At 39.3% G+C, this 22,854-nt stretch overlaps 1 protein-coding gene across 1 annotated transcript in view; it reads left to right on the top strand.

Annotated features, from left to right (window-relative positions):
* Window positions 1-22,854, top strand: part of GLG1 (golgi glycoprotein 1) — a 51,034-nt gene that overhangs the window by 6,292 nt on the left and 21,888 nt on the right. Inside the window, exons 4-12 of the mRNA XM_010850852.1 lie at window positions 2,691-2,906; window positions 7,823-8,026; window positions 9,059-9,130; window positions 10,068-10,251; window positions 15,256-15,470; window positions 17,717-17,838; window positions 19,300-19,401; window positions 21,059-21,212; window positions 22,164-22,301. Coding sequence (XP_010849154.1) covers window positions 2,691-2,906; window positions 7,823-8,026; window positions 9,059-9,130; window positions 10,068-10,251; window positions 15,256-15,470; window positions 17,717-17,838; window positions 19,300-19,401; window positions 21,059-21,212; window positions 22,164-22,301 — 1,407 coding nt within the window. The remainder of the gene's footprint in view (window positions 1-2,690; window positions 2,907-7,822; window positions 8,027-9,058; window positions 9,131-10,067; window positions 10,252-15,255; window positions 15,471-17,716; window positions 17,839-19,299; window positions 19,402-21,058; window positions 21,213-22,163; window positions 22,302-22,854) is intronic.

The following is a 22,854-nucleotide window of genomic DNA, read 5'->3' as shown; positions in this document are numbered from 1 at the left end:
GGGCACAGGTTCAGTCCCTGGTCAGGGAACTAAGACCCCACATGCTGCCTAGGCATAGCCAAATAAGTAAGTAAATAAAACTGGCTTCCTTGTAATGTGTGTGCTACGTTATGGCCCTCTTGTAATCTTTTGGAGGATGTTGTGGTTTTATAACAGATTCATGTAACAGGGGTACTTCGCCCTCTATAGAGGGAGATCATATTGCAGTCAGAAAAATTAATTAACAGGAAAAGTAAAACATGTTATTCTACATTTCCCTCTTCTCTTTTAATTTTGGAGTTATTCTTCCAAGGAGAAAAACAACATCATAAAAATACTGAAGACTGCAAACTGAACTTTTTATTTACTCTCCATGATTGAGTCAAATATTGCCTGCTTTTCTCTTGCATTATGTCAAAAGTAGAGTGACTGTAGCGTTTCTCTAATGGTTCCTTAAGAATCTGCTCCCCAGCCACGTCAGACTTTACTTCCATTCATAAATATGTTGATGATTTAATGCTGTTTTTCATTGTTATTCTTAGAAGTTTTTTTTTGTTGTTGTTGTTTTTAAACTTCTCTCCAATACAGTGGTTGGAAAAAAGCATAAAATTTTAATTCAGACACTACATCTGGTTGTGATTGGTGGTGGACTGAAATACAGATAGGTACAACATCTCTGGGTTTCAGTAAAATCTCAGGTGATTGAAGCTAAATATACATTTAATTTCTTATTCAGGCTTCAATTCAAAATGTCTAGCAGTCTTTCTTCAGATTTTTAAACCATTGATTGCCTAATAGAGCCTGTCTGAATACTTGCTCTTCATTGTTTTAAAAACCCAGGTGTCTTCCACTAGTCCTATTTTTTTCTTTCATGCAGGGCTTTTTTCATTAGTTGAATTATAAACACTGAGATTTTTAAGCAGTTATTTCTCCTTTTACTTTTGAAACTTACCTCTGTTTTACTTTTTTAAAAAATCACAAACAAAAAAACCCTTTTCTTGGAAGTACATTTATGGCCCTCTTCTTAGGCGTCATCAAAAAAAAGAGCCCAAGGTTAAACTGAAAGAATTGCTTTCAGCTTGTTGACTGTTGAAGATCTCTGCTGCCTCTTGAAGCCAGTGTGAGGCTGTTTAATTTCCCAAGTTTGCTTCTTTGAAAATAAACACAGTTTTCTGTCTTGAACTGAGTCTTTGACTTGCTCTGAATTTAACACTGGGGTTAGGCATGAAGAGACCCAGTGGCTTATAGGACTATTAGCGTGTGGTGTGTCCTTCACCCTGTGCCTTCTGGAAAAGGAGATTGTATTTGTCTATCAAGTGTACATATTCACCAGATGTGGTATAAGAATGGAGAATGGTCTCTGTTGGTCAGAAAAAACCCAACAAAACATTCCCTTCTCATTTATATTAAAAATAAACATTTACATTTGGCTCCTTCCTCTTGTCAAAACTGCCATTTTTGTTTGTTTTTAATTTCTCCAAATGCAGTAGGCGTTTTCCAAACAACCCTCTGTGCTTTATAATTCAACCTTAAAACCCTGTAAGTAGATTGCACTTTTTATGATTGAACTTCAACATTTTTAGCCTAATTTCCTTCCTTAGGACTTGTGGTTTTGGATGCGCTTTGCAGAGACACTACCCATGTGGGGCCACTTTTGCTTGATCCACTAGATCATATGTCTAAACGACCCAAATTAGAATTGCAGTGGCCTTCCCCTTCCTAGACTTCTTGCCAGACTGCACTGGACATCATTTTTAAACATGTTTCTGTTTCAGACCACAGTGGTGAAGCTGGGAGTCTACTCAGTTAACAAACATGCCCACTTCCTTTTCTACTTTAATTCTGCTCATCTCCGTTAGTTAGGCCTTCAGTGTTATTTACAAATTGCCGTTGATGACAACTGCAGAGACACATTAAGTTGAAATTTATTTGCCAGACATTAAAAATGGAAAGTAAATAATCTGCCTTTTTACAAAGTTAAATCCTCCATGTGTTTTCCTTCTCTCTTATCTATTTTCTAAGTAAACTAGCACTATGGGGAAAAAAAAAAATGCCCAAACCCATAGTTAATTCAGAACACATTAATGTCATGTCGAGAGGTAAAATAGTACCCCCCCTTTAGTAATTAGGTTTATCTAACAATAATAGTTTGCTGTGTATGTTGGCATGAGATATGCAACTGGACTTTAGTTCTGCACCTGTTTTTCAGACCTATGCCTTAGATTAATCATATCACTATCCATTGCATTCTTTGCATGGGTAATGGTAATTCTCAGAAGAATCATTTAAAAAGAGCTGTCAAAAACTCTTTTCAGGGACTTCCCTGGTGGTCCAGTGGCTAAGACTCTGAGCTCCCAGTGCAGGGGGCCCAGGTTCAATCCCTGGTCAGGGAGCTAGATCCCACATGCTAAGAAATTTTCTCAGTAAACTGAATTTTTAAAAAAAAAAAAAAGCTGTTTTACTTCAAACCTGGATTTTACCTACGCATTTATGTGTTTTCTTGTAAAACACATTAGTAAGATATTTCCTAGAAAGTGCAAAAGTCTTAATAGCATAGCACACACACTGTTTTCTTTACAACAAAAGCATTTCTCAGTGTTTTCCTTTTCTTTCTTTCAAGAAGAAACAAGAAGGTATCATTCTCTCTTTCATAAAGGTGGTTTGGTAAGAGATAGAATGCTTTCGTAAAACAGCCATTTTCCTTTGAGCAGATCAAAGAGTGCGCTGATGAGCCATTTGGAAAAGGGTACCTGGTTTCCTGCTTGGTGGATCACCGTGGCAACATCACCGAGTACCAGTGCCACCAGTACATCACCAAGATGACAGCCATCATTTTCAGTGACTACCGGCTCATCTGTGGCTTCATGGATGACTGCAAAAATGACATCAACATTCTGAAATGCGGGAGCATTCGCCTTGGAGAAAAGGTATCTCTCTACTTCACTGGCTTCACCAAAGGATCTTACAAATTTGATGAATGAACAGCTTTGTATAACTGGCACAGAGAAGATTTAGAGCTGGCATTGGACTCAAAGTTGAGGTCCAGACAGCCCTAGTATCTAAGGCTAGTTTGCCTGTGGATGCACTTTATCTGTTTGTAACCAAATGTTTCAGTATTGTGTGGGGAAGTAGAGGAATTCATATCTGCTAAGATTAGTATTACCTTCAAAATGCAAAACCAGCTACCATTTCTTACTTGTAATGTTCCTCTGGAAAAGCTTTCTGTAGTCTTAAGGGAAAAGTAGTTGGATTAGGAGAGACTCAAGTTTTCTAACCTTTCTTAGCATATACCTCACTGTTGTCTAAAAAAATTACTTAATAAACACACCAGTACAAAAGAGAGCATATTTAAATATTAGAAAATTTTAAAATATGTAAAGGGTACTTTTAGCTTGTCAAAAGAAAGGTACTCTGTAAATAGGATATGTGTTATCTTCGTGTCAGAACTAGTTTTAGTAAAGACAGGAAAGAAAATAACTCCCTAGTTTCTTGCTCCTTAATTATATCTGATCTTTCTTTGTTCTTATTGGTCTGTTGTCCAAAAGGTCACAGTGGAGGATCAGTCAGGTTTGTGCTTTAATCCATTTGCTCAGCAGAAGTGAAAACTCCTGAGAAGTAGTAGGTTTCGGTGGGAGAGGTAGCTGAGACCTGTGGATGGCACAGCTGTTAATTGCTGCTGCTCATCAATCTGCTGTTCAGGGAGTATGAGAGCAAAACCCATTTGTCTCCTTGCCCTCTGTTTGTTCAGGGCACTGCTTGCAGGCTTCCGTTCTTGGCTGGGACGTGGTGGTAGAATTCTGGAACTGCACACACCAGTTCAGATGAAGCTTTGAGGGCTGGCCATTGTCTGGCTGTCACCAAATACACTTTGCTTCATACCAGCTCAAGGCTCTGGCCCTTTCCCAGGGCACCTGAGTCGATCTTGAGAGCTCTGTGGACTGGCATACAGCTTCCAGGCAGCTCATGAGGGGCCAGTTTTAATAAAGAAGACTGATTCTTGACTTTGCCAACACATTTTAGAAATGGCACAAAAGCACTTAAGTCACTCTGATAATTCAGAAGCTCCTGTGACTGACTTTATAGTGCCAAGGATTAATATCCAATTCCATCTCACTCTTAAAAATCTTCACATAAGTGTTCCAGACACACTTTTCAGGAATCAGTGATGGCACATTGTCATATTTGTGGTCAGTGGTCCATGCTGTAGAACGGACCATTATAATCCACCTCTCCCTGTAGTAGTTCTTCCCCATTGCCCACCAAGATAGTTGCTCATTGGCTTCCCAGTAGCAATCTGGATTGTCCAGATAAAACGTGCTTTTGGCAGGTTTTGTGTATGAGTTACTAAATCCGTATTGACTTGAACAGTGGCAGAAAATAGTAGTGCCAGAGCCCAAAGATGTGACAGTGAGTGTTGATTTTTCAGCTTTGTTAAAATAAAAAATGTTATATGGGGCATCCAAAAGCACATTTTGTAATTTTCATCTTCTGTTGTACCTGCTAGTTAGATGAATTTCTCTTTATACCAGGCCCTCACCGTAGCACCCTAGATGCACTTCTGAAAAAGCATGTTCTTTTCCGCATGTGTGTATGTGCGCATGCGTGTGCGCATGCTCAGTTATATCTGACTCTTTGCGACTCTGTATGTAGCTCACCAGGCCCCTCATGCTAATGCTGCAGCCAAGTTTAAAAATGATAGCAGTCTGTCTTCAGCCCTCCCTTGCCTTGTCTAAATATAGTTGACTTCTCTGAAGTCAAGTTATTTAGATATGAAAATTATTCTGAAAATTAATAAATCAGCTTCTGACCACAGAAGAGAACACACTCATCAGTTTTAAATTTGTTGCCCTGAAGCTTGCAGTCTCCTCTGTGACTGGCTTTCAACTGACCTCCAAAAATCAGAGAAGAGGGGTCATGGTTAATCTGTTAGTACCCTGCCTCTTGTATGAACATTTAAATGTCATGATTTGAAAACCATAATGATTTTTTTCAAAATATTAGAATATGCAAAATTTAAAAATAAAAGCTATATATTTAATAAAACTTGGAATTTTCTAAAATATTTTTTAATAATTATTTTTAAAAAGAAAAAGCAGATCTTTGAAAGTAAATGTAAATAATTCATATCATCTGAAGAGAAAGCAGAATGTGACATCCAATACAGGAGCTTAATTGTAGCCATGTGCCTCCTTATTACTACTTCTGTACTTTTCCCTCAGTAGTTGTATCATTCCATCATTCTCTCCTTTAAAACCAACTACTGTGAATAGTTCAGATTTTTGTTTCTGTCTAGAGAGGTAGATCACAAAAAACATCACAGCTGTTGAAATGGTGAATAATTAATAGCAGAGATGAAAACTCAGTTCTTGCCCGTTTTTCTGATTTGTGTTGTCATTCTCTGGTCTTTCAAAAACATATATTTTTTTAAAGCACAAGATATATGGAAGAAAAAATATTACCTGCTGAACTGCTGAGCACTTACATGGACACTGTATACTAACTAGTTTTAAGACTAACATCTGTCTCACCACAGTAGAATTTTAAAAATTCACTGTAACTTATAGGATTATTTGTTATGCATATGTCAAGCTTGCATATTAAGAAGTTACCTTTTTAAAATCTAAGCCCAAGTAACTTCATTTATTGTATATTATATGCTGGTGTACAGCCCCTTGCTTTCATTTGTATTCCGTAATAACCCTACAGTCTTCTCTATCAAATATTTGCATACATTTGAGTTTTGTAACTCAAACTGGCTGACCTGGAAAGCTGAGAGACTCTGGGGAACTGAGAAGAATTCCTGAAAAATCTTTTATTTGAAAAAATTATCTAAAGTTACGATAATAATAAAAGAGAGCATCTAATGGATGGAGGTGATGTTTTGGCCTAATGCCAATATGTGGTGCTATAATTACTGTAATTAAAATTACATTTCACATTCCTTAAAGGGTCTCACACCGTGACGCTGCTATGTTTAAACAATTGTGAACCCTAAGTATACAGAGAAACATTTAGATCCTTTGCAGGGAAATCGTTTCTTGACCCTGTGAAACCAGAACTTAAGGCTAAGTAAGTCTAAATGGAGAGTTGACAAATGTGCTGTTATTTTCAGTCTCTTGTGCGATTATGACCTAATTGCTAGTGACCATCTCAGTAAGGTGTTTTATGAGCTACTTGACTTTGGTATGAGACATGATTTTATACCATAAAATCGTGTGTATCATAATCTCTTGTAAACTGTAAATAATAAGTGATTGATATGTTTCCAAATCTTTATCACAGGTTTGTTTTAAGCCTGAATTTCTGGGGTTTGTGTCCACTTTCCTCCCTCTCCTTATCTTTTTTTCAGTTGTTCATCAGAGTTTCTTTTCTCCCTTCAGAATTACTCCCTAATAATACTTTTTGATCATCTCAGATTTCTAAGCATTGGATGGAATCTTCAAGCTAGTGACAGAGTTTGAGCTACAGACAGAAAATAGGAAGCACAAGAATATGCCCGTGTAATGTGCTTCCTGATCTTTTTTGGATTAAAAAACCTTTTGAAATTTAATGAAAGCTACAAACTCTCCTCAGGAAAAATACACATAACCCACATACAAATTGTAGGAGTTTCATGGAACTCCAAGGTCCATAAAAAACAATGGTGGCCTGTTAGCTGGGTGCCTGATGCTCTGCAGCTCTGTTTACTCAGCTGCACTCTAGGTATCACAGCTCTTATGCTCTTTCACAAGTGTATTAGGAGAGAGCATGAACATTTTCTAGAAAGTACTTGGAGATTAATGTGCTATGGAACAAACCCTATTACAGCAAAATGGGAAAATACATGGTTTTTTGTTGAATTGAAATTTTAGTAAAATAAGTGTTTCCCTACCTAATTTTAGGAGTCTTACATACAGATGACCTCATGAATGTGGTGTTTTACTGTAACGAGATTTTATGTGCCTGTGTGTGTATATGTGTCAGTAAATGATGGCACTCTATTTTCTTTTAATTTGGTTTGCTGTATTTATAGATATACCTCTCAAGTTTTTAAGCATATCTTCTGAGTATAGAAGATTAGAACTCTGAAAATGTTTAGGGAAAATTTTTCATGTTGTGGTTGCTATGGGGTTGATGCAATGTACACTTAAAGATAATTGGACGGTTTTAGGAAAGCTCTCAAAAGCAGTTTGTATACTTGGTGGTAATCTTGTTAATCACATTAAGATAAATGTAAAACATCAAAGTGAACATTACTCTAAAAGTGGGGGTCTTTGTGGACAGTAGAAAATAGAGAAAGAGGGTCTCTCTAGCATATTTCCTCATTAAATTCCGTGGTTTGTCTTATTTTTTAAACGTGACTGAAGCACTGTTATTTGAGAAACACGTAGCTCTTGGAGGTGAGTGAACAGAGACTCTCTAAGGCGTCGGCCTTTTGTGACTCCCCAGGTGGTCCGGTGGCGGACCCCGGGCTGCCACTGCAGGGCTGTGGGTTCAGTCTCTGGGGAACTAAGATCCCACACTTTGTGTGGTGCAGTCACAAAAAAAGAAAGACATTCTGACATTTTAAACTCTAAAAGTCAGGTTTCTGTTTCTAGTGCAGACTGAATGGACTTAAATTTCCCAGGATCTGTATTTCTGTTGATAGCTCTCAAGTATTAACATTCTTACCAAAGACTATCAAGGGCATCTGATGTAACTTCCACAGTGAGATTGGACCCCACCCTGTGTCTCAGTGGAACATTGGTAAACTTCTGTGTTGAGGGTTTTTGTTGTTGTTTTGTGTTTGTTTTAACTAAATGATGTTTATTTTGAAGCTCATGTTGGTGAGAGTTTTAAAATGGTTGTGTCCTTGCTATTTTAGGATGCACATTCACAGGGCGAGGTGGTATCATGCTTGGAGAAAGGCCTGGTGAAGGAAGCGGAAGAACGAGACCCTAAGATTCAAGTCTCTGAACTCTGCAAGAAAGCCATTCTCCGGGTGGCAGAGCTGTCCTCTGACGACTTTCACTTGGACCGGCATTTGTATTTTGCCTGCCGAGATGATCGGGAACGTTTTTGTGAAAATGTGAGTCAGCTCAGAAACTGTTCTTCTTTGGTTTCTTTCTTCCTAGTTGTTTTTTTTTTTTTTTTTTGGATACTTGATTCCAAAATTAAACCAACACTGTCACATGTAGAAAAGCCGCTGAAATGGAAGGTGGAGTAGGTCCCAGGAAAACAGGAAGTTATCTGGGTACTGGCTGCTTAGGCCGGACGTAATATCTAGGGAACACTTGGTTTCAGTCTCCATTGCGATGTTCTTTCTACTTTATCTCACTTCTCAATTCAGTTCTTGGGAGTCTAATTTACATATAGGAATCCTATCTTACCAGGGAATCCCATTCATGTATATCCCATGGCTAAAACTTGGCCATATTATATATTTATGTTGAGGTAGTTTGGGCTAAGATGAAGGAAATAGCAGACAGCTAACTTTTAAAACCAAGTCCTTGGTTACTCCCTGCATACTCTATAGAACAACTTTCTAACCCTGTAGTCAGAAACAATCTCCACCTTTACCACAAAGGACTGAGAGTGTCTTGTGTATGTTCCCACTCTGTCTGCTGTTGTGAATTAATATATCAGAACCGCTGAACAGAGCCACTGCCAGAGTTTTACTGACTCTAGATTGGAGAAGGAAATGGCAACCCACTCCAGTGTTCTTGCCTGGAGAATCCCAGGGACGGCGGAGCCTGGTGGGCTACCGTCTATGGGGTCGCACAGAGTCGGACACGACTGAAGCGACTTAGCAGCAGCAGCAGCAGCAACGTTAAGTTATAAGAAGGGAGACTCATTGACCCTTCTCTTGGTTCACTAATTAACAGTACATCTGGGAACACGTGACAGGAGCCAAACGCCATGGGAATTTTTTTTTCCATATTTACTGCAATCATTGTTTTCTTTCAGAGGCTGCTAAATTTTGTAAATGGCTGAGTCATGTGTTCAAAGATAGTCAGCATTATAATAATTTAATAGAAAGTCCTATATAAGATTATGGATTATGCCCAGCATAACTACTTAGCTAGTGGTGATGGTGATGGTGTTGTATTCCATCTTACAGACACAAGCTGGTGAAGGCAGAGTATATAAGTGCCTCTTTAACCATAAATTTGAAGAGTCCATGAGTGAAAAAGTAAGTATTTCTTTGAAACAGATCAGCATTTTATTCATTTTCCTAAAAGCTTTCTTAAATCCTCTCACACAATATAAACTCATACCAAAATATAAAATACTGATACAGCTTAACCTTTCAGAAATAAAATACGGGGCCTTTAGTAGGAAACCAAAGCATATTACATTTAAACGAAAAAAGTGAAGCTCCTCGTGATATCTGGACTTAGGGAAGTCAATGGGGAATCAATTTGGGGAGTAAAATCAAAGAATTTTAATCAAAGTTACACTGAACCCATCCCTATGCACTCAGGAAGTTTCAACTAACCAAACCAATGTGCTTCATAGGTAATTAGCAATTGAATTTTTCAGCAGCTGTCTCATTAAGCATTCTCATTACTGTTAGTCCTCTGTCCCTCAATGCATGCAAGAGACTCTTATGATTTTTAAAAGTAATTATTTTGGGCCTTGCTGTCTTGTCATTTACTTTGCTGTGCAGCTGAAGAACTATTTTTTATTTCAGTTCCTTATATCATTTCCTATTGAATAATTATGTTTAAAAAGTACAGAGTGGAACTTCCAGAGTGTTGTGTCCGTTGCCACTTTCATTCTGGTGAAATTTACTTTAGGGACATTTGTTGAAGAGGAAAAGAATACATTGTCAAGTTGATGTATGAGTATCTACCAAATATTTATGTGTTTGGACAGTTGCTATTGCTGCAACAGTCAGCAGCTCACCATAGAATTCCAGAGTTGCCCACTCATATATCGCTTCTTCTTGCCACTCTGTTTCAGCACACTTGTGCTCAATTTTAACCAAACTTAAACACAGACATTTTGCTAATGACTGCAGTTGCTTATTGTGCCTGGCCATGAGCCTCTGCTTGTCTTAGAGGGACATGTGAGCGGCTGGACCATGTGAGCAGTCTCACAGCTCTCCTGCTGCACTCTCTCCTCAGTGTCGAGAAGCACTAACAACCCGCCAGAAGCTGATTGCCCAGGATTATAAAGTCAGTTATTCACTGGCCAAATCCTGTAAGAGTGACTTGAAGAAATACCGGTGCAACGTGGAAAACCTTCCCCGGTCCCGGGAAGCCAGGCTTTCCTACCTTCTGATGTGTCTGGAGTCAGCTGTGCATAGAGGTGAGAGTTCATTTCTTTTTATGTTTTCCACTCCTTTCTGGATCTTTGCTCCTATGTTAGCTCTTTTGAGTACACCTGTCCCTGTGACTCAAGAGTCTTTCTAGGGAAGCAGAACTCTAGGCTGAGGGCTTGGAGGCCCTCAGTCTTGTTGAAGGCCTTTCCTCTTAACGGCCTTAAATTCTGTTTTTCTTTACGTCCCAGCTTTTTTTTTTTTAAGGTTTATTTCTCAAATTCAAATTTTAATTTTTAAAATGCTTGTGGCACAGCAGTTTTAGGAGAGTCAGGGAAGTATAATGATTTAGCACATTAGCTTTGGGTCAGAGACTTCATGACTTCAAATTATGACTCTTTCAGCAAACTAACTGGCTGGGTGACCATTGTTTATGTTTCGTAATCTCTCTAAATCTCATTTTTCTATCTATAAAACAAAAATACATTACCTGTGTTGAGGAGTTCTTATGAGGAGGACTGAACGAGGTTATTTGACATAGCACTTAGCATATGATAAGTGATAAGTACTACTATTAGTCTAACAGTGTTTATCAAGAAATTAAACAGAAAAGAAAGGAAGGATTATCTCATAAGGTCAGACTCAGAGTCTGTTCAGTCCAAAAGTGAATCCTTGACAAAGGAATCAAGAAGGATGTTTAAAGGTCAGGGTCCTTAAGAAATAACTTTTCTTGGGCCCTTCCTGGAGGTCCAGTGGCTGAGACTCCGTGCTTCTGTTGCAGGGGTGAGGGTTTGCTCCTACACACTGCATTTTTTGGCATAGCCAAAAAATTTTTCCAAAAAAAGAATATTTCTTAATATGGACTATAAGTTATTAAAAATGAAGTTCCTATCTGGTTAATGAATCATGCTGAGACAGTTGACTAGTGATTAAAAGTTAGGTGTGAAAAGATCAGTTGTTAAAGCTCAGAAGTTTGTGGTGATTTTTTTTTTGGTATCTGAGTAGTTAAAATCTCTTAAAAGCCAGTAGAATAGCAACCAGAGAGAGTGCATGGTCTTGGACTGACTACCAAACAAAGGACATTTTGAAGGCAGTTTGGAGAATTTTGATTATGGTCTGGGTATTTGATAAAATTTTTCTGAAATGTAAAGGTGGAGATTGTTGACTATTAAAGGCATATCATAAAACAGTATAACATCTAGAAGACTCTATACATGGACATCACCAGATGGTCAACACCGAAATCAGATTGATTATATTCTTTGCAGCCAAAGATGGAGAAGCTCTATACAGTCAGCAAAAACAAGACCAGGAGCTGACTGTGGCTCAGACCATGAACTCTTTATTGCCAAATTCAGACTTAAATTGAAGAAAGTAGGGAAAACCACTAGACCATTCATGTATGACCTAAATCAAATCCCTTATGATTATACAGTGGAAGTGAGAAATAGATTTAAGGGCCTAGATCTGATAGATAGATTGCCTGATGAACTATGGAATGAGGTTCGTGACATTGTACAGGAGACAGGGATCAAGACCATTCCCATAGAAAAGAAATGCAAAAAGACAAAATGGCTGTCTGGGGAGGCCTTACAAATAGCTGTGAAAAGAAGAGAAGTGAAAAGCAAAGGAGAAAAGGAAAGATATAAACATCTGAATGCAGAGTTCCAAAGAATAGCAAGAAGAGATAAGAAAGCCTTCCTCAGCAATCAATGCAAAGAAATAGAGGAAAACAACAGAATGGGAAAGACTAGGGATCTCTTCAAGAAAATCAGAGATACCAAAGGAACATTTCATGCAAAGATGAGCTCGATAAAGGACAGAAATGGTATGGACCTAACAGAAACAGAAGATATTAAGAAGCGATGGCAAGAATACACAGAAGAACTGTACAAAAAAGATCTTCACGACCCAGATAATCACGATGGTGGGATCACTCACCTAGAGCCAGACATCCTGGAATGTGAAGTCAAGTGGGCCTTAGAAAGCATCACTATGAACAAAGCTAGTGGAGGTGATGGCATTCCAGTTGAACTATTCCAAATCCTGAAAGATGATGCTGTGAAAGTGCTGCACTCAATAGGCCAGCAAATTTGAAACCTCAGCAGTGGCCACAGGACTGGAAAAGGTCAGTTTTCATTCCAATCCCAAAGAAAGGCAATGCCAAAAAATGCTCAAACTACCGCACAATTGCACTCATCTCACACGCTAGTAAAGTCATGCTCAAAATACTCCAAGCCAGGCTTCAGCAATATGTGAACCGTGAACTTCCTGATGTTCAAGCTGGTTTTAGAAAAGGCAGAGGAACCAGAGATCAAATTGCCAACATTCGCTGGATCATAGAAAAAGCAAGAGAGTTCCAGAAAAACATCTATTTCTGCTTTATTGACTATGCCAAAGCCTTTGACTGTGTGGATCACAATAAACTGTGGAAAATTCTGAAAGAGATGGGAATCCCAGACCACCTGATCTGCCTCTTGAGAAATTTGTATGCAGGTCAGGAAGCAACAGTTAGAACTGGACATGGAACAACAGACTGGTTCCAAATAGGAAAAGGAGTTCGTCAAGGCTGTATATTGTCACCCTGTTTATTTAACTTCTATGCAGAGTACATCATGAGAAACGCTGGGCTGGAAGAAACACAAGCTGGAATCAAGATTGCCGGGAGAAATATCAGTAACCTCAGATATGCAGATGACACCACCCTTATGGCAGAAAGTGAAGAGGAACTCAAAAGCCTCTTGATGAAAGTGAAAGTGGAGAGTGAAAAAGTTGGCTTCAAGCTCAACATTCAGAAAACGAAGATCATGGCATCCGGCCCCACCATTTCATGGGAAATAGATGGGGAAACAGTGAAAACAGTGTCAGACTTTATTTTGGGGGGCTCCAAAATCACTGCAGATGGTGACTGCAGCCATGAAATTAAAAGATGCTTACTCCTTGGAAGGAAAGTTATGACCAACCTAGATAGCATATTGAAAAGCAGAGACATTACTTTGCCAACAAAGGTTCGTCTAGTCAAGGCTATGGTTTTTCCTGTGGTCATGTATGGATGTGAGAGTTGGACTGTGAAGAAGGCTGAGTGCCGAAGAATTGATGCTTTTGAACTGTGGTGTTGGAGAAGACTCTTGAGAGAAGGAGATCAGCCCTGGGATTTCTTTGGAAGGAATGATGCTAAAGCTGGAACTCCAGTACTTTGGCCACCTCATGCGAAGAGTTGACTGGTTGGAAAAGACTCTGATTCTGGGAGGGATCGGGGGCAAGAGGAGAAGGGGACAACAGAGAATGAGATGGCTGGATGGCATCACTGACTCGATGGACATGAGTCTCAGCGAACTCCAGGGGTTGGTGATGGACAGGGAGGCCTGGTGTGCTACAATTCATGGGGTCACAAAGAGTCAGACACGACTGAGTTACTGATCTGATCTGATTTGATGAAATTGCCCTGAAATGTAAAGGTGGAGATTGTTGACTATTAAAGGCATATCATAAAACAGTATAACATCTAATTTGGCATTAAAAAAAAATAGATAATCTTCTTAAACTGCAAATTAACAGGAAACACAAAAAGACTCAACAAGTACACGGCCATAGGATATGAACAGATAATTCACAGAAGTTATATACATTGTTGGGAGTCCCTGGTGGCTCAGACGGTGAAGAATCCACCTGCAATGCAGGAGACTCAGGATCGATCCCTGGGTCAGGAAGATTCCCCTGGAGAAGGGACTGGCTACCCACTCCAGTAATCTTGTTAATACTAAAAAGTCTGACCATATTGAGTGTTGGCAAGGATGTAAAAGAACTGGAACTACACTGCTGATAGGAATTTAAATGGCACAGCCACTTTGGAAAGTAGTTTGCCAGTTGCTTAAAAAGCTCTGTATACATCTACCTTATGACCCAGCTGTGTAACTCCTAGATATTTACCCAAGAGATGGGAAAGCACATGTCCATATAAACTCCTGTGCACGAATGCTCATAACAGTTTATTTGTAATAGCCCAACACTGGAAATAACCCAAATGTCCATAAATGGCTTAAGGGATTTTAAACAAATTGTAGTATAACCACATAACAGGATAATAGTACTTGGCAGTAAAAAGGAACACACTACTGATTCATGGTTGAATCTCAAAAAGTCTGAAGTCAGACCCCAAAAAGGAGTTCATAGCATATAATTCCATTTATATGAACCTTATTTACATGAACTTCTAAAAACTGCAAACTGGTAAACTAATCTGTAGTCATAGAAAGCAAAGCAGTGGTTGACTGGGCATGAGGTAAGTGGTAGAGAGGAAAGGGAGGAATTCTAAAGGAACGTGAGGAAGCTTTTGGAGTTGATGGATATATGTTCAGTATCTTGATTATGGTGGTGGTTCCATTGGTATGTCAGACTTATCCAGTTACATGTTTTAAAAGTGTAGTTTGTTGTATGTCATTTATACCTTGGTGGTAAAGAATTCACCTACAGTGCAGGAGATGCAAGAGATGCAGATTTGATCCTTGGGTCAGGAAGATCCCCTGGAGAAGGAAATGGCAACCCACTCCAGTGTTCTTGCCTGGAGAATTCCATAGACAAAGGAGCCTGGTGGACTACAGTCTGTGGGGCTGCAGAGTCAGACATGACTGAGCACAGCATGGCAGCATACCTCAGTAAAGTTGTTGTTGTTTTTTTAATAAGTTTTCGCAGATGGCATTGACAGCTCAAGGAAGAGTTGCAGAGCCATAGCGAGTATCTGAAGTTTTTTCCACAAGCTTAGAGGCTGTAAGCCAGGGATTTTCCTGGCTTTCATTTTCACTCTGGTAGTTATCTTATATTGATAAGACTTCTGTTGGCAAAACACATGCATTATTAGTTCAGTAGTATAAATCTGTGTAAGACTGAACACTGACAAGGTAAACCCTAGTCTTTGGAGTTTTACGCTGATGAAGCTTTTGCTGAATTCTCAGCTTTTCAGTCCTATGTTGTAGTCGAGGGATGGACTTGTACTTCCCATGTGTAGCAGCATCTGACCCTGATGCCCTGCGGCACTGTGCCTTGCCTCCGCACAGGGCGGCAGGTGAGCAGCGAGTGCCAGGGGGAGATGCTGGACTACCGCCGCATGTTGATGGAAGACTTCTCTCTGAGCCCTGAGATCATCCTGAGCTGCCGAGGGGAGATCGAGCACCACTGCTCGGGGCTGCATCGGAAAGGGCGGACCCTGCACTGTCTGATGAAGGTGGTGCGGGGGGAGAAGGGGAACCTTGGAATGAACTGCCAGCAGGCGGTAAGGACCCATTTTCTCCTGCCATTTTTGCTGTTAAAACATTTTATCTGCTGAGGAACCTCCTCTTCCTGAGCTTATTTATCTGGATTATCTGGGTCATCACAGTGAACTTTAGGTATTAAGAACTAGGCAAAAACTGAAGATAGATGATCTAGAGGGAGAAAATGTTCTTAGTTGTCTACTTCATTATCTATCCTCAGTCAGATGGAGGAATGTTCTGCAGTTATTTGTTTCTCAAGGTTTCCGTCCTTGATACAATAGACTTCCACACTTGTCTGTTGTTGACCATTAATTTTCTTTGTTTTCTCCTTGGTGGCTTTGATTTAGTGATCTGTTAACAAACTGTGAAGCTTCAGAATAATTATTAATGAGTATATACTCTTCCAAATACCCTGTGAACATGAACTTAAATTCTTTTCAGCTATGACTGAACAAATCTGGGCCCAGTCTCTCCTAGACCGAAGAGACTGCTGTTTGTCCTCTAGACTAATCATTTTTTGGAAGTGTTTTCTCGGGTCTTTCTAAGCAGTCGGGGGGGGTGTATAATCACGTAACCATTCACGCCCTTGGTTAACGTCCCACACTGCTGTCCCTGGCTTCTGGTGTGGTGGTCCCTCGAGCTGTTAGCCTCCTGTTCTGTTGGGCGTTTGCTGTCGTCTTTTAGAACCTGCAGTCTGGTGCATGCACGGAGAATGCTCAGAGTTGGCCTGTCAGTCAGGGATATTTAACTGATACAGTTCTTAGAGAAACTTTCAGACTTGCATGATGCTTAATAACAATCTCTCAAAAAAAGATGTAAATATTTTGGTCTTCATCAGCAAACATCATAAATAAAATTGGTAGTCATTTGACAGTAGTAATAATCTTCCTACTGACTAACCACTGCATTTTGTAGCTTCTTCAAATTGCCACAGAGAATTGGTATAAATAACTTCCATCCCAGGAAACTGGAAATTTTTCCTATTTCTCTCATCTTGTTTGTTGACTTCTTTGAGAATAGACAGATTTGGGATTTTTCTTTTTTCATTTTCTTTTGATCTTTGTTCTCTGATCAGATATGTGATGGGGTCAGTGCTTTTGTATGAACCTCTGTAAGCGTGTAGGTAAAATGGATGAGGCTCAGAGAAGGCTCCTGCAGAGGCTAAATCCATGACACAAAAAGGTCTCCAATTCTTTAACTTGGAACAAAGGGAACCCCAAGCAGAAGGATTGTAGTTTTCAAATTTGCTTTGTGTAATTTAAGATTTCCACCCCAAAACACCATCTGCTGCCCATCTGTAGTAATAATGATTATTTTTAATCTGTTGAAAAGCTTTGCAGCTTACACAACCTTCTATATATTATTCTTTGTTATAATCCGCCACAGTTAAAAAATCTGAAACTTAGAGGTTAATCAACTTGCCTTTGTTCTCAGAGCTAATATCTGCCAGTGCCAGACTATTAATAGAACGCAGGTTTTCTCATCCTTAATTTAGAGCTTTTTCTTCCGTGCCCCAACTGCTTTCTCCTCAAAGACAGGGAAAAAAAGAATCTGAGGCACATCTTCTCATGCTTTCACTTTATTTTATGACAAAGGTTGGAAGCAGAAGTAAATGTTAAAGAATATATTCTCATCTTCAGCTGCATAATGACAAGTATTTTTCTGTATACTGTGATAGACAAGCTCTGGTTTATCTCTTGGGTATATTAAAAAGTTGAAAAAAAATAGGAAATTATAAGTAATATTATATTCTTATTTTCTATCATTGATATTTCTTACAACTGAAATCTCACATCTCCTTTTAATGAATGAACCAGAGTATACTTGTTTTATGCCAGTGTCTTTGCAGCAAAATTCAAATTCTAGATTTTTAAGACCAAATCAGATCTCTTACTGGAAATATCTTCTGTTGACTCTTCTCCACTCAGCTCTGGCTTGGCACTGAATATCAAATTTATAATAATTTGATTAACAGATGTGAGGAAAGAGGCAGCTTTTATATTGTAAAGTTCTTTTGTTCTGCAAATATCCAGGGATGGTTCATACAGGTAGGCAAGCTATCCCTACCATGAGTTATAATCCTGCAAAGTAGAGGAACCAGTTGCAACATATTTGACCAGAGCTGTTGAGCTTGGCCAGTGACGATCGTAGTACTATGTTAAGAGTGCATGGTGATATACCGTACTCAGAACTAATTAAAGATACAGCACTGCTCACCCTAGATGGTAAGTGACTTTCTTTCTTCCTTCTTTTTTTTTCAATCCAGCTTCAAACACTGATTCAGGAGACTGACCCTGGTGCAGATTACCGCATTGATAGAGCTTTGAATGAAGCTTGTGAATCTGTAATACAGACAGCCTGCAAACACATAAGATCCGGAGACCCAATGTAGGTTATCTTGTTTGTGGTATTTATCCACATATTGTATCTGGCAGCGCAACATGGGGAACGTATCCATAAATGACTCGGATGGTTCAACAACTGAAATTTCATTAAACAGGAACACATACCAGCTTTTGTTAAGACTAGTGTTGGGATTGAGACCTGGGCTCTGCCTCATCTGTGAGGTAGAGAACCTAGTCCTGGCTTTGTCATGATGTCTGTTGACAGTGACTGAGAAGGCACAGTCTTAGACATTAGGTCACTGAATCATTCTACTTAATGGCCAAATAAAAGAGAAACTCTCAGGATAAAATGATACATGCTTTGTTTGGCTGTATACTTTCCATTCCCTTTGTATATTGACTCATATATGTTGGATTCTTGACAATTATTAGAGAGTAATTAATTATACTTGAAATAAAACACAAAATGTGGTGGTTGGAAGGGTTCATTGTGTACACAGTGAACTCTGAAGTTATATCCAAGATCTAGGAAAGCTGTAAAATGCTATGATAAATCACTGGAGTCTCACGTATTGATTTTATTCCATATGATATGCAAATAGCTCTTAAGACCAGGTTGCAAGAAAGAACAGGTTTCCCATTCTGCAAAAATCTTTATAGCCTGCAGCCAGCAGTACCCAACTGTGTAAAACAAATGCAGTCCACGTTTCTCTTCTGCTATGCATACCCTCCAGCTGTTCATGCTGGGGTAAGAGGTTAGAGAAAGGTCTTCCTCCTTAAGGAAAGAGGTTGGAGGAAGTAGACAAACCCTGTTAAGACTGACTATTTACCAATAGGAAAACAACTGTCAAGGAGGTGGGGGAGGGGGGAGGAGGGAACACCTACAGATAAAATAGATTTAAGATACTATCAATTAAATGCAGGATGTAGACCTTTTCTAGGTCCTGATTTGAACAGACATGTGAAAAGGCATGAGACAATTGGAAAAATTTGAAAGCTGACAGGATATTTCATTATATTAAGGATTTTTAAATTAATTTCTTTGATGGATAAAGGTATTGTGTTTTCATATTATAGAGAAACATGCTGAAGTATTTACAAATGAAATGGTAGGGTATCTGGGATTTACTTCAAAATATCATCTAAGGGGGTATAAGGTTAAAACAAACTTGGCCATAGATTGATAAAGCTATGGGAGGGGAAGATGGATATTAGATTCTCTACTCTTGTATGGTTGGAAGTTTCTCATAATAAACAGCGAATTATAAAGCAGCTGTGCACAGATCTTGTATAAGCCGAGTCCTCAGTGCTAAGTGGCTCTGAAGTTGATACAAGGCAGAGTCACGGTTAGGTTGAGTTCATTTGAGTGATTCTTGGGCAAGTAAGTTCCTGATTGCCTAGGAAAATAGCTGAATGGCTTTTTCTGCAGACAAGGAAGTACTGGTGTGAGAGTTCTGAGCCAGAACTGTCCCTCGTTACAATTTCACCCCTGTTTTCTGCCCAGGATCCTCTCATGCCTGATGGAACATTTATACACAGAGAAAATGGTGGAAGATTGTGAACACCGTCTCTTAGAGCTGCAGTATTTCATCTCCCGAGATTGGAAGTGAGTATTCTGAAGCCATAATAAGTCTAAGCCTCTGCCTGTTCTCCTGGATAGTCACTATCCTTCACATTTAAAAAAAAAATAATCACTAGTAATTTGTTTTTGTTAAGTTGTGAGATAGCTGACACTCTGATCTCCAGAAAAACCTCTTTCTTGCTTTCAGAACAGTACCTAAAGGCAGAGGCCGCCCCTACAGGTCTGTCCCCGTGTCCCCATTAATTACTACATTGGCAGTCAGGGTCAGGTGTTTCTGATATCACAGACCCATCTGGAAAGAAATTGGGCACCTATGGGGCAGCAGGAGCATCTTCAAATACGTCTCTAAGAAGAGAATAGTGATTTTTAATGTTTATTGATTTGTCTTGGGTATGGGATTTCACTTTATTTCTGTGACTAATTCAAAGTTATTAAATTTATTCTATCTTAAGAAGCTCTTATCAGTAAATGACAACTTGATTCTCTTCTCATCCTGTTAACCAGAAAAGGGGGGAGGGAGGTCAATGAACTAGAAGACTCTCTGTCATGGTCAGAATAACTGTTGTGTTGGCTGCAGTCAACAGAGATTATTTGAAGACTCTGTGTTTTTGTTTCCTCAAGTTAGCTCCTGAAAGGACTTCAGAAAGTGGGGTGGGAATTTCCCCATGCTTACTCATGCTGTCTGAGTAAGTATGAAACTGCTATTTCAGTTTCATACTAAATTGAAATAGCGAAGAGCTTACTGAGTCTATTACCTTAAAAAATTATGTCTTTGGGTTTTGGTTTCTAATGTCTTTTGGTTTTTCTCTTCTGTGATTCCTTCATCCATGATCAAAAGATGCTTCACAATCTTTATATTTTTAATGGGAGGATAATTACTTTACAATATTGTGTTGGTTTCTGCCATATATCAGTGTGAATCAGCCATAGGTGTATGTATGTCCCGTCCCTCTTGAACCTCCCTCCCACCTCCCACCCCATGCTTCACAACCTTTAAAGCTGCTTATTAAATATTAGCCTTTTTCCTCCCATTAAGTAGCCCTCCCTCAAATTTGACATTATCATGTAGACAGAATGAAATATCCATTGGTTTGATTTGGAGATGCAGCCGGCTCATCACCTAACTCACTGTCTCCAGAGTCAGAATTAACTGTTAAAAAAGTTTTTTAAATTGATAAGCATGTGCAGGTAAACTAAAAATGTAACTGCCTTACCTTGCGTAGGAAACTACTAGAGAGGAACTTGAGTAGATTATTTATCTTGTCCTTTTCTAATCTTAATGAATCTAGTATAGCAAGTAGGATTGAATTATACTCACACTTGGAAAAAAATGGAAGGAAAAGCTGCAAATTGCCTGGTGATAGCTACAACCCTTGTCTCATTTCAACCAGGGCAGGTTAATGCCGAGTCCGTTATTGTAATGTGTGCTTTACACTGCAGGATACCATCTTTGAGGTAGAACTTAAATCTTCTGTTTTAAGGGTTAAACTTCTCCAGATTGACTACTGTGTGTTCTTGAAGAACAGAATTCAGAAATATACTTGTGCTTACCTGCTGTCTCCATTACCCTAGAAGTGATTCTCGACCGGTACACAGACAAGCACTTTGCAAAACCCCTTAGCATGTCATTAGGAGGAAAGGCATAGAAAGAGTAATTGTCTCTTAACTCTTAACCTTACAGGCTGGACCCTGTCTTGTACCGCAAATGCCAGGGAGATGCATCGCGTCTTTGCCACACTCACGGTTGGAATGAAACCAGTGAACTTATGCCTCCCGGAGCTGTGTTCTCCTGCTTATACCGCCATGCCTACCGCACTGAGGAGCAGGGCAGGAGGGTATGCACTCGATACTGACTTCATTTCTTCCTGCTGGTCGTTTGTTTAATTTGTTTGCTACGCACTGTTGAGATTCTTGTTCATCCTAAGACAGCTGTTAGTGTATCTGGAGAAGAGGGTTACTTCATTACTTGAAGGTTCTTCATTCAGTAACTGTACATAGAGTTGTTCTACCAGCTTCTTCCCATCTGATTTTATGTTTTTAACAAAATGAGAGGACATTTCCAGTTTTTCTTTATGTTACCTAATCTAAAGACAAGTAGACAGATTTTGCTACCCTAACTTTATGTAGCTTTAAAGACCCATTAGAAGCTCTTAGCCAAGACATAAAGGGCTGTTAGGCGTCTGCTCTTGGCGGAAGGACCCGTAATGCCTGCATTGATGAGGCCTCCCCCCAGTGCACTAGGGGAGCGGCAGCCTCTTCCTCTGCTCTTGGTACTCCTCTGCCCTGAGTGCTGCCTCTTGCTGGGAAATTTGTGTATGCTTGGCAGCATTTGCTGCCTGCCAGTCCCATACTGTTTATTCTCTCTTAAATCAGGACCAGCATTCTACTCTGCATTCACAGGGTCATGGCACACTGGTTTAGCTAAACAAAAAAACTCTCTACCTTATCCAGACAAATCCAGTTCACATTTTAATTGACATTTGGCTTACAATATTATATTAGTTTCATGTGTACAGTGTAGCGATTTGGTCCTAACTCACTTTTATCAGGATCCTCTGAGAAAAGGATAGTGTTTCGTACGATACTTTAGAAAATGCTGAATGTATTATCACATTCCAAGAGGTAAAGGTGTTCAGAAGCCTCCTAGAACATTTAATTTTTCTTCTGGAAGAGATGAGATACAAAGTTTGGTTCAAATAATTGTAAAGATATATCAGTTTTCTGATGATAGATTTTGTATATCTCGTGTCATTTGGTTAGTATTTTGCTTCTTATTTCTCATATAGCTCTCACGGGAATGCCGAGCTGAAGTCCAGAGGATCCTCCACCAGCGTGCCATGGATGTTAAGTTGGATCCCGCCCTCCAAGACAAGTGCCTGATCGATCTGGGGAAATGGTGCAGTGAGAAAACAGAGACCGGACAGGTAGGTGGCAAAGCTACCTGCTTATCCTGTGGCGACAACAGTAATGTTGGTCACGACGAGCGTTTATGTGGGCTACCGACACTGTGAAATCCATCTCCACCGACTTCACAGAGGGATTTGTTATATTATTCATTGTTCTCTCTCTAAGAAATCCTGAGGAAAATGTTCCCTTTGGTCTCTGTAATTGTACTTCTCCTAAGCAGCTAGTTTGGTTTAATGTTACGGTTATTACATTTTATAACTGATTGTTTTCTCTCCTTGTATTGCCTCTTGAAAAGCCTCGAGCCAAAGATGTAGCCTGCCTTTAGCAAGTGTATAAGATTTTGTTGTAGGCATTTTGTGTACTGACTTGCTACTGGCTTCGTTCCACTTTCCTTAAAGTTTCCTTTTTTTTTTTTTTTACTCATTTTTAATTTATTTTATCTTGCTTTTTTTTTTCTTTTATAAGGTACGTTAAGTCCTTTTGAGGGAAGGCAGGGTACAGATATGTACACTGATATGCATGAATAGTGTATGTGCTTGCCCTACCACAGATCTAAAAGAGAAGTAGGAA

The sequence above is a fragment of the Bison bison genome, unplaced genomic scaffold, assembly GCF_000754665.1.
Source record: "Bison bison bison isolate TAMUID 2011002044 unplaced genomic scaffold, Bison_UMD1.0 scf7180017864295, whole genome shotgun sequence".
Taxonomy (NCBI): Eukaryota; Metazoa; Chordata; class Mammalia; order Artiodactyla; family Bovidae; genus Bison; species Bison bison.
This window is presented reverse-complemented; position numbering and strand designations above follow the sequence as displayed.